The sequence below is a fragment of the Alosa alosa genome, chromosome 16 (assembly GCF_017589495.1).
Source record: "Alosa alosa isolate M-15738 ecotype Scorff River chromosome 16, AALO_Geno_1.1, whole genome shotgun sequence".
NCBI classification, from domain to species: domain Eukaryota; kingdom Metazoa; phylum Chordata; class Actinopteri; order Clupeiformes; family Clupeidae; genus Alosa; species Alosa alosa.
The window spans coordinates 28380622-28393169 of record NC_063204.1 but is presented as its reverse complement, the minus strand read 5'-3'; the positions used below and the strand labels follow the sequence as shown (position 1 = coordinate 28393169).

The window sequence follows — 12548 nt, the reverse complement described above, 5'->3', positions numbered from 1 at the left end:
TATCGATCGGCTGGTGGCCACATCATGGCTGCCGCGCTGTCTCTCCCACCATTAATCTCTGCGCCTGGAGTCTTCAAATGGCACCTGACAGCCCTGCGCTGCCCCTCTGTCTCCCCTTAAACCCCCACCCTCCTCCCCCCAACAAAAAAACTTCCCCATTATTCTTCATTAGGCGCTGTGCTTTTCGGACGTCACGCCGAGGAGTAATCATTTACCATTATTCTGTTTATGAAGCCCAGACAAAGATGACCGGGGCCCTATCCAATAGAGGTCAACAAAAGATCACTGCCCATTGATTAGGCCAATATTAAACTTAATGCTGTATTGCTGTATTTGTATGTCAGGCATCTGGCACAGTCAAAATGATTGGCAGTGTCCTCAAATGTTGGCCAGAACTGAAACACGCTCTGATAAATTAGAATTGCCTCTCCTCGCTGAGCCCTGAGATGCGCGCAGTTTCTTTTTATTGCTTCCGTTTTAAAATCAAGTCATGTGTATCCTGTTTTTTTTATTATTTTTAATCAGGCTCGTAAAAGTCCAGTCATCTATTATTCTGCTCTGAATCTTTCAGCTGGGCTAATGTGCCCTTCGGGTCCTAGTTCTCCATCAACAATGTACAGGTGCGTGTCAACAGAATGGGTCAGTCCAGGTCCTGTTCATCATCAGTGTGTGTCGTACTCACAGCAGCACAGCTTTCTCTGTGTAAGTCATCGTTGCTACACTAGTCAACTTCACCGGCCTTACGGAAATAGCTGCACCAAATGTGTCACACTGGTCAGCATTTTTTTTTCCACTGGACCTTGATAATCTATCACCAAAAAAAAAGGCAGAACATGTTGGTAAAATTTGCACATTTTCAGCGTATGAAAACGATTTGATCCAGAGTGTAAAATTACTATTCTGACGTTATTCCTCTTTAGCCGAGAAAAAGGGAAGAGAGAGAGAGAGAGTGAGTGATTGATTGGGAATTGACCAGAAATTCCCTGGGGAACTTCAGATTCTTACAATTATCAACAAATGGGAAAGGGGAACATTTTATGTAATGACAGAAGCCGCTCTTACTCGAAATGAACCTAATGAGGAAGGAGATTGACGGCTGTTGAGTGGCACTTAATCACGTCTTAATGGCTGGGTTTGTCGTTTTTCTCCCGCTCAGTCCATCTCTCATTTGCATTGCCTGGTTAAATACAGGCACTCCTGGCCACCTCTCCGGAGGTTAGAGCCTTTTATGCGGCAAGCTGGACCCCTTCAGCGTGCTCTGCTGCTCCTCTAGTGCTTCTGACGCACCCTCCAGCTCCCTCCTGTCCTGCCCCCTCTGATATATTGTGGGAGTAGTGACCTGAGGTAGTCCATTGGATTCCTCTGGGTTTTATCATCTCTGGTCGCAATATTTACAGTTTCTTTCTTTCTTTCTTTCTCTTTTTTATATCTCACCTCTGTTTTTTCAGAGGATATTTCACTTCTACCTGTTTTGCCTCCCCAGGGCAACTGAGTTTTTTCTCCCCCTCTTCATTTCTCTGTGTTTTTCTCCTTGAGGAATTCCCTCTTCCGTAAGCAGCTTGAATGGTGCAAAGAGGCCACCACCACCACTCCCCTGCCCACCTCAAACGTGGGGCCCACATCAGGCTTCCAGGGCCTGAGGCGTGGACCAGAGGTGTTTTCGGGGGGCCTAATGGCTTTTCGCTGTACGGCTGGGCTGAGGGGAGCGTGGTGGATTAGGGGCGGCCGACGGGGGGAGCCCAGGGACGGCGGCAGGCAGCAGGCGGAGGTGGAAGTGGAGTCTGTGGGGCGCAGGGGCGAGTCTCAGCACGCCTGCTCGTGTCACAGCTGATTACGCTCACTTGGAAGAGGACGGAGGGAGAGAAACAGACAGAGAGGGAGAGAGAGATAGAGAGACAGACAGACAGAGAGGAGCGCAGGGATGGAGAGTAACAGAGGTGCAAGGTAAAGGATAATATATATATAAAATAAGACCTCAAGAAGCAACTGGCTTTGGACCCCGGAGCTGGTCCTGATCTGTGCCAAAGTCGGCCCAGAGACGACGGGCTCTGTGGGAGAGGTGACGCAGAACTGGGCCCTGACACACACGGTTTGCCTTCTGAGTCCCACTCTCTTATTTTTAACAGCCCAGATGGGCGAGATGGAGCGGTCTGTCCTGCCTAGGTCATGTCGGCGTTTTAATGCTGCTGTTTTGGACGGTATTTTTCTAAGCGTGACAGGATGGGTGAACTTGAGAGAGACGGGGTCGTCCAGATAGCAAGCCAGCTCTAAATAACTGAGTGAAGATCAGAGCTGGTTTTGTGATAAGCATAACCTCCTTTATAAAACAGGCAGTGTCACCTTTACCCAAAAGCACCTCAAGGTTGATTTGTCTTCATACTACTAAGAAGAAAGGGGTTTGCTATTATTGGGTGAAATTTGATGATTGAGGTCTGCATGTGTCCTCAAAAGGTGGCTCGTGTCAAACTGTAATTCATGTGACCGATTTGGACCTTTTGATGTATTTTTAAAAATCAGCAGCAATGTTGCTAGTGTTTGAGGGCAGATATCTTGTACGTGTCCCTTTAACCTGGTTGGTTCTTGCAAGAAATGCAATTCACTTCAAAGACCTTTAAGTTTTTTGGGGGCCATTTCCGCTTGAGTTTCCAGAGGCTTCTCTTTGTGGTAACACACAGAGTTTATTTTTTTCCCACCACATTCGAGAGATTACATGGACTGTTGCACAGGGTGACCCCCATGGTCAAATGGCTACCACAGGCCATGGTCTACTTAATAGAGTTTCAAATTTACTCACCCCCTTCTTCCTTTGCCTAAGGTGAAAAACTTTCTTTTAACAGTTTAGCTTTATGGGCACAAATAATATGAATTGTAATGCCCCTAACCTCATATCAGACTCCTTTCTGCTGCATTCAGCATTAATGCAAGGCTTTAACTTCTAGAAATTTCCTCCAGAAGCTTGGCTTGTTGTGAAGGAGACGGTGATGGCAGGTAAAGGTTTCAGAAAAGCATAACCTTGCCGGAGTTTTATTCAGTAGGCTACACCAAACATGATAAGAAATCTGTGTTGAGAACATTATGTCAGTCACTGACATCATAAATCTACATCATTCACTGATTGACTTTGAAAAAGCAATTTTTTTCTTCCACAGTGTAGCTGGTTGAGGTGTTAATGCACACTGATTATAGGCATGCTGATTTATATTTCATGCTTCTTTTGATACAGACGCAAGCTTTGATAAAACATTTACAGAAATTCAAAACTCCTCTATTTGAACATGGCTGCACTGTTTAACCATATTTAATGACACAAAAATGTGCAAAGTATTTAGCTTTACAAGACTTTCAATGCAGTCATGTGATTTATGTCATGTAGGGAAATCATAAACAGAGCTAAGCTGCTCTGTTTGAAAATCCGTTCTCTATTCCAGTTAACTCCTACAACGGTGTCTATACAAGCAGAAAAGAAAATGTGTGCTTCAGAAAACACACCCTTTGATGAGATAGATCTGAGGTGAATTAAAATATTGTATGGCACTTTTTTAATCTCACTAGGATCTCTCTTTCTCTCTCTCTCTCTGTCTCTCTCTCTCTCCCCTTATCTGTCTGTCTATCTCTATGAAAATGTTTTAAAATCTCTGTCGGGCATCTTCCTAGTCGATCTCATGCCTGACTCAAGTGCATTGTGCCCACGTATTCACAGCGGGCGGAGGAGGAGAGGAGGCGGGCGTCTGAATGGTTTACATGCTGTCTCTTTTCTGAGACCAAGAATGAGGGAGGGGAGGACTGTTTAGCTCCGGCAACACATACAATCAGCCCCAAAATGGCGGGGCAGCATGGCCATTTCCTGTCTCCCCTGGAGGTTGAGAGTGCAGCGGCGTAGCGTAAAATCACCTGTTTAGATCCTCCGACGTCAAACACTGCGATCGGTCCCTCCCGCTTTATGTGTGCCCGCTCCCCTGCTGCTTTCCATATTACGGAGTGGGGAGAGGCCCGACTGTGCAGATACTGAATTTCAACGGGCATGAATTGGAATAATGTAGGCACCACAAAGGGCCCTGACCCCAAAGCCGACCCTATGGCAGTAAACACAACAGCTACTATTCGCCGCTCTCTTGAACGCCACAAGCAGAAACACATATACAATATTAGCTGGATGCTTTGTGACAGGGATATTGAATAATGTATATTGTTGGAGGGATTAGAAACAGAAAAAAAGTGGTCCACTACCCCCACACACACACACACACACCCCTCCTCTGCCCCCTCCCTTGTGGACATGCACTGACACACGTCACGTCGCATGACATCATGTATAAACATAAAAGTCGGAAGAAATCATCAATAAACCTGACAGAACATAATCCAAAAAAATAAACCCAAACTCACTTTTGTCATCTCATGCATTTTGCGCCACTCAGAACTGGGAAGTGCTACGTGTGCCTAGCATGCTAGCTGGCCTTAAAATCAACACTTCTGTGCCCCCGTTCTAACCATCTCACCTCCCTTTTTTCTCCTCATCTCCCCTCTATCAGTCCATCATATCGCCCCTCAAGCATTCAAATCCTCTTCCTCCCCAGCGACGGCCGAAACTCCTCTCCCGATAGTAAGAGTGATGGCGGTGGAGTGTGTGTGTGTGTGTGTGTGTGGGGGGTTGGGAGGATTATCTGTTAATGCAATCCCAGGTTGATATTTCCAAGCAAACCCTCTCCAGTGCTCCCTCGCTCAGATACACGTATTTATTTGAAGATGTTTGCTTGAGATAAGCCTCCTCTCCATCGCCAGCGTCTCTCTTCCATTGACAAAGCCACGCCATTCGGAGAGACTTAGCCACCATGGGTGCCGGTGAAGAGGCTGCTCACTATCATTTTCCGTGGGTGGCGGCTGGAGGTTGGAGTGGAGGGGGGTGGCTGGGTTTTCAAATGCAAAACCTCTATTATACTTACATAAGCTTTGCATGACATCTGACTTGAACACCAAAGGGCATTTCCGAGCATCTACTGGGAGTCGTCTTACAATGATACTTGTCACATCTCCCATCGCTGTTTGCTTTCTTATTCAACGTTATGGTGCCTAATGAATAACAGACGTGTGTCTGTTACGTTTGTATGCTTTCGGTGCTATGACTTATTAATGTTTTAGATATTAAACTTGAAGTATTTCTGCACGTCACTGCAAAGAGTCTTGAGTGTCTCATGATGTCAGTGTCAGTTTTATTACGCAGTGGTAAACGCAATGTGTCACTATAAATAATAAAGGGCATATTCAAACTAGGAGCCTTCTGTTTAACATCTGGGTCACAGATGTCAAGCTTGGGCTCTTGACTTTTCCAGAAGGACAAAGTGCTGGACACATGAAGGCGATTTCTGTGATTAGCACCGAAAAAAAAGAGGATGACTTTCAGTCTAGGGGACGCAATATCAATCTCGGCCAATTTTAGGCCACCAACATGAAATATGATTTCATAAGACAAATGTGGTGTCATTCTTAATGCGCTTAACCTTTACTGTCAATGAAAAAGTATCGATCGCTCCGTGACATTTTTTCATCATTTGATTTCAGAAAGCGTGGTAATATATGGGGCTGGGATATGATAAAAGATGAATGGCGCCTTAGTGGTCTCAGTTTAACAAAGCTCAAATCCCCATGGAGCACTTGTGTTGAGAGGGAAAGGGGGGAGGCAGTGCATTGCAAACCCTGAGCAAAAGACGTTTTTTTCTAGAAATTTTCTCTCAGCTATGGCTGACACATCCAGTGGTGCCTGTCTCACACAATCACTCACCACAAAAAAAAAACTGTCCCTTTCCCTCTCGAATTCTCTGTTTTCCTAAATGTTCTTCAAAAATAAATGCATGTCTCTTTGGGATTTTATGAAGCAACCTTGTTTCTTTTTTAAACCACCACCATTACCATGTTTACATCTTCTCAATGTGCTTTCGTTTCTGTGCGTCCATTTTTCTTTGGACTGTGTTTTGTTTCATTTTGTCTTTCCCCCCTCATCTCTATCAGCGAACGCATCCTCAGCAGCAGTAGCAGTAGCAACAGCCCTGTCCTCGCCGCTGTTTCTATTATTTTTCCATTCGCTCGAGTAATTGGAAGGTCTCGGCTGCCTCCCCGGGCCTCTGATCTGCTTAAACAACCTAATAAGGCTTCAGCTCTGTGGCAGCACAACCAAATCAGCGGTGCATTTTCAGCCCTTAATAGGTGGTTGGCTTGATTTATAAGGGCCGGCCAGCCACTGGGCATAACGCGGCCCCGAGCTCTGTCAGGAGTTTGGGAGTGTGTGTGTGTGTGTGTGTGTGAGTGTGTGTGAGTGTGTGTGTGTGTGTGTGTGTGTGTGTGTGTGTCTGTGTGTCTGTGAGTGTGTGTGTGTGTGTGTGTGTGAGTGTGTGTGTGTGTGTGTGTGTGTGTGTGTGTGTGTGTGTGTGTGTGTGTGTGTGTGTCTGTGTGTGTCTGTGTGTGTCTGTCTGTGTCTGTGTGTCCGTGTGTGTGTGTGTGTGTGTGTGTGTGTGTGTGTGTGTGTGTGTGTGTGTGTGTGTGTGTGTGTGTGTGTCGGTTGGAGCATCAGGGAGTAGAAATGAGTTCATTATACTAGCAGGGACAAGTAGAGAGGTCTCCAGGGCAAGCAGGTAAAAAGAGGGCGATTGTGTGTTTATTTAGTTTGGTTAGTATTTATTTATTTGTTTGTTTGCTTGTTTGTTTGTTTTTAATGTTTTAATGTTTTTTGTACGGAAATGCTTATATCACTCTTGTACGTGTATGTTTGGAGTTTTACAATCGCTGTAAGTGAATTCTTGATACGTTTCTGTCTGATTTTGCCACAGTAGGAGGACACCCACTCTTATCAATAGGCTTTGCACACATGAGATAATTGTCAGACAAGGATGCCTATGGATCTCTTCGAAAGTTTCCCGATTTCCAAATTTTAACTTTAGTCACAAATTACAGAAACAAGGAGAGTCCTCCGAATTGTGTTTTGTGTTTTGAATTGTCTCAGTTTGCTTGGTATTCTGCTTTGAAATAGCATTCACACCGTGTCTGTTTTTGTCAGATGCACAGGTCTCAGAAATAGGTTCTCTGTTCTCTAACCTGGTTCTCTGTTCTCTAACCTGGTTCTCTGTTCTCTAACCCGGTTCTCTGTTCTCTAGCCTGGTTCTCTGTTCTCTAACCTGGTTCTCTGTGGTCCCCTCCTCAGCTCAACCCTCTGGCCAGCCAGGCGGCCGTGGCAGCAGCGGCGGCCATGGGCTCCATCGCCGGGTCCCAGGTGTTTGGCAATGCACTTTCCAGCCTGCAGGGCGTCACGGGCCAGCTGGTTACCAATGCCCAAGGACAGGTGAGCGAAACTATATAGTGGCCCTGCACATCCACCTAATCACTGCATACACACACGCACATATAAACACACACACACACACACACACACACACACACACACACACACACACACACACACACACACACACACACACACACACACACACACACACACACACACACACACACACACACACACACACACACACACACACACACACCACACAGTCTTCCCCTGCTCCTCACACTATGACCCTCATAGTCAGATCCTGGAACATACAGCTGAAAAACACCTCAAACAAGGTTGCGGTTCTCAACAAATGGACTCTTCAGCTTGCCCCAGCTGAGCCTCATAAGGTTCTGCTTAGAGAGTGAAATATCATTTTCAAAGAACCTTTCAACAAAGGATTTTATAGAGCCTTGAGGAAATGGCTCTATAATAGATTCTGTAATTCCAGTGAAGAGTTCATGCACAAACATTTGAACTCATTTACTGCATTTGAAGTAGCTGCACATATTGGGTCCTTTTATGTAAATGGTAGCCCTATGATCAGATAATTTTTAGTCCAAAGGCCTTAGAACATTTGAAGTCTATAAGAGTAGGATCAGATTTTCATGACCAGAATCTACACACTCGTAATGGCGCTATCTTAACAATCGGAAACGCAAGTATCAAACGCCCTAACTTTCCAACTCTGCACAGTATCTCATTAACTGCATGACAGTAGGCTACTTACAATACTTTCTGTAAAGTAGAGTTTGTAAACACGTTATCAAGGCTTTGAATGTTTCCGTGTGTGCACGGAGGTGTCTGTAGATCGGTGTGCTTAGCATTCATTCCTGCAGGCGCCCCTGTGGCCATGCATGCACCCTTAAAATAGCATTCTGAATTTGCGCCACCTGACTTTAGACCAGGATTTTCTAAGCAATTGCATTCCTTAATTTACCGACAAGTACTTGTGGAGGGAAATTCCAATATGCGCTGAATGCAAAATAGGAAAGACAAAATAGAAAGCGTCAGTATACAAAGTCAATTGCGCTTGAGTGCACAATAGCGCCCGATATAGTCAAAACTGAGATATTAGATATTCATTCAAAATAGTGCTTCTGATGCATTTTGATTTAGTGTACTTAGAGATGAGATGAAAAAAGATTTTTCTTCAGTGCTGTAGCCTATGTATAAGTTTTTATGTACACATATTGCATATAGTATGTATTATAAGTGCAATAACAAAACATTACTCTACCATGATTGGCACAACCCATATTTTATACACAATTCAATGTGCTATATTTCTTTTCCACACAGTAATTCTATTTCTATGTCAATTTGCTCCACCATGGCCTCAATAGATATAACATGTTAAGCATCTCAGCATAAACAAATGGCGGGTTGGGGGGAGGCCTTCCTACCTTTCCCCCCGTGACAGTATAAAGTGTAGGGATAAAACGCTGACCTTGTCATATTTACGGGGCGACTGCAGTATTGCTCCATCAGTAGCCAGAGGCTTGAACGATGATGCTTGTCAGAGCAGGGCCCTATCTAATGAATCATCTTATCGCAGGTGCACACAGCCCATATTAAAGGAAGATTGTATGGCCAATGTGCCCTTTCACACCAACCCTGCTGTTATTTACCCTCACCTCTGTCTCATCCCTCTCTTCTCCTTTCCTCTCCTCTCCTCCCCTCTCCTCTCCTCTCCTCTCCTCGCCACTGGCTTTCCGAGGCATAACAAGCTTGAAACAATTGTTTCTGGAGGGAATCACAGAGAGCCTCCTTTGGTTTCTTTGTGTGAGTGTGTGTGTGTCTGTTTGTGTGTGTGTGTGTGTGTGTGTATGTGTTTTGCACTGCTTTGAGGAGAAGGGTCTAGTGTGTGTGTGTGTGTGTGTGTGTGTGTGTGTGTGTGTGTGTGTGTGTGCATGTGTGTGCACATGGACATTTAATCTTTGCACAGTGTCACCACACTCATACACACTTTTTCAACTGTATTGAAGTATGTGTCAGCGCCTGCATAATCTCCATGCTGTGTGTGCATGTTGAGCATGTGTGTGTGCGTCTGTGTGTGTGTGTGTGAGAGTGAGTGCGGGTGTGTCTTTGATGCTAAACACCACTAATGAGGGGACACCGAGCTCTCGCATGCTCTGGTACTGCCCCGAGCGCCAGGGACGAACTGCCACAGAGATGGATTTGATGGGATGCTCTCTGCTTTTGTAGTGTCTCCGTGCTTGACACCGCCTGACATAATCAGGTCACCAAGACGGTCGGAGCCCTGGGTGAAAGCCTTTGCTCCTGACCTTATTATCAGGCCACATTATTCAGCTGGAGCGCCCTGAAATGTCCACCGCTCTCACAGCCGGTCCCCACCCCCGCTTTTAACATTAAAGATACTAATACATGCCCCCAACCTGGCTCCAGGACCAGTAGGCACACAAGCAGACGCGCCACACTCCAGGAAAAGAATCACCACCCACCCTACACGCACATGAAAGAAGACAGGAAGAAAGAAAGAAAGAAAGAAAAAAAGAAAGAAAGAAAGAGAGAGAGTAGCATGTTTAATCTGGGAAGAGAGCCCAAACTAGCTTGTTTGTTTACTTTGGTTTGGGGGCCCATAAGAATGCCCGACGCCAGTCTTCTTCAAATATAGCACCAGCCGAGGAGACGCAGAGCTTCCAGCTAATGCCAAATGTGACTTCACTTGTAGCCACGGCAGCACACCATTACCCCAGAAATGTGTTCTCTCTCTCTCTCTCTCTCTCTCTCTCTTTCTCTCTCACATTTGTTTTCCAAAATAAATGTCTCGGACACTCGGCACTTAGGGTAATTTGTCTGTTCGCATGAAGAAGAGACATTTTGGGCTTGCACCTGCCCCCTCAGGCCATGTCGTCCATAAAGCCGGCGTGACCTCCTCTTTTTCCAGGCAACCATTCAATCAACATCTCCTCTCCCCACACTACTGGCTCGCTGCTTTCAAAAATATTTTTGATAATACATGTAAGTGCTGCAACAATAGAATTGTTAATAGATTCCAATATAGCGTTCACTAATGTCAAGGTTGCAATTTCACTCTCCTTGTCTGTTTCAAAGCCAGAAAGGTCAGAAATAAGTCTTTAGTATTTCAGTGCATCTTTAGTGTCGTATCTATCACACACAAACAGCAGTTCAATGGGTCTTTAGTCTTTTTAAACTGAGGTCGGAGGAACAGCGCTTTGTCCCACCCAAGTAGGTCTGTAAGGAAAGATCCTTCACTTCTGCTCTGTCTGCATGCTCAATAGGCAAAGGAATGGTATTGTGAAAACCGCAGTCTGCTTTGGCTGCTGGGTGATTTGTGTGCTATGAAAGCACCTGGACTACAGATTCCCTGTGAATAGCTTCTCTTTAGCTCCTTGCGAGCAACTATGGCCAATAAGCAGCCCCTGAGGTTCTCCACCGGGCAGTTTTGCGTGGACAGGAAGATTAAGGATTCCTTCAAGTGTGACCTCTGTAGCCAAGCCACCCCATCCCACTCCATCCCCCCAAAACGGCTGTTGTGAGGGGAAGAAATCCCAGATCTCTTAACCCTGTTTCTTCATCGTTGCTTTCCCTGGAAAGCCCCTTGGTGCCTGGGCTACTGGGTCCCATCCATCCTTTTCAGGCGGGTGTCTGCCTCTGGTGGAAATCTCAGCCCCACAGGAAGCTCAAAGCTCCTCACATACTCAAATGCACACACACACACATAGAGAGAGATAGAGATAGAGACAGAGAGAGAGTGTGTGTGTGTGTGAGAGAGAGAGAGAGAGTGTGAGTGAGAGAGAGAGAGAGAGAGAGAGAGAGATAGAGAGAATACTCTTTATTTTATTTCAAACTCACATTGATAAGTATGTATTGCATTATTTTGTAGAATGTCTCAGGTGCACTAGAAGGTATTACTTATTTATGAAAGATTTCATCAAAGTGGTCTGAGTCTTGACCTTCAATTAGTCAAGTTTATTTGTATTTATATTTATAACATACAAGAGAAAGTGGTCAAAAAACACAACTGCAGTCGTAGGTATTCCAGTGGATTTATTTTTTTTTTTTTTTAAAAAACATGATTTTCTCAAGAGATGTCCTTCTCGGTGTGGGGACAATACACATTCTTTCATATATCAGTGAAATGCTCAATTCTTTTCAAAAGAAGTCTTGAATTCAGAAAGAAGTGGATTCCCTCAAATAATGAAAAAAGTGTATTATCAAATGAAATGAGCATCGGAAAATCAAATTCGACTGTGTGGGAAATGCTTTCAGGGACACGAAACATTGCATTTGTTTCTGTTTCACTTTCACATCAAAAAGTGTATCCCAACTTTCCCAGACCAATATGAAGAGGCAGTTTGTGTGGAGGCCGAGCTGGTAGGGGAGAAAATGGGCAGAGATATTGCCTGGCGACCATGGCTAATACTATAGATTGGCCTGGCTGGAGAGAGGAGATGACATACCTCTGGAAACAAGAGCAGCATAATCTTAATGAGTTCTGCTTGCAGGGGAGAAAGGGACAGAGAGAGAGACAAAGACACAGTAGGATGAATCACAGCGAGTGTGTGTGTGTGTGTGTGTGTGTGTGTGTGTGTGTGTGTGTGTGTGTGTGTGTGTGTGTGTGAGAGAGAGAGAGAGATAACATGAGGAAGGAAGAGGAAGGACACACCTTGACATAACACTGAACTGGACATTTCACACCTCTAGAGGAGAAATAAATAGGCTGGAGGCCTGGACAGAAGGAGACAAAGGGACATTGCAGAAGAGCTGAAAAGAGCATGTTTGTGCATATGCTGTCATGCTCTTTGGAATACAACATGCCACCACAGCACATGTTATTATGTTATTTTAATACATTACACTCTCATTCACATAATGTAAGACACAGTGTGTGTGTGTGTGTGTGTGTGTGTGTGTATGTTCTGGGATAAGAGCGTGGCTGTCAGGCTCCAGCTATTTTATTACGCTTGTAGAACAACCACTTAGTCGAATGAGGATGAATAATTGAGCGGAACAAGTCTTCAGATACAAGGAGGCATGCAAACGCACCGCGTCAGATGACATGAGCATCAGAGTCTGCAATAAAATATGCTAAGTGGCAGCAAGAGGGAGAGGGATGTTAGTGAGAGAGAGGGAGGAGGGAGTGGAGAGAGAAAGAGAGAGAGAGGCAGCAAGCTAGAGAAGGATAGAGGGAGAGAGAGAGATAAATTATCTGTCTCCTAATGTGAAGCAACGCAAGCAAATG

General features: G+C 45.0%; 1 protein-coding gene across 1 annotated transcript in view; it reads left to right on the top strand.

Moving 5' to 3' along the window:
- Positions 1 to 12548, top strand: part of pou6f2 (POU class 6 homeobox 2) — a 101399-nt gene that overhangs the window by 73018 nt on the left and 15833 nt on the right. The window contains exon 9 of the mRNA XM_048265635.1: positions 7193 to 7330. Within this exon, the coding sequence (XP_048121592.1) occupies positions 7193 to 7330 (138 nt within the window). The remainder of the gene's footprint in view (positions 1 to 7192; positions 7331 to 12548) is intronic.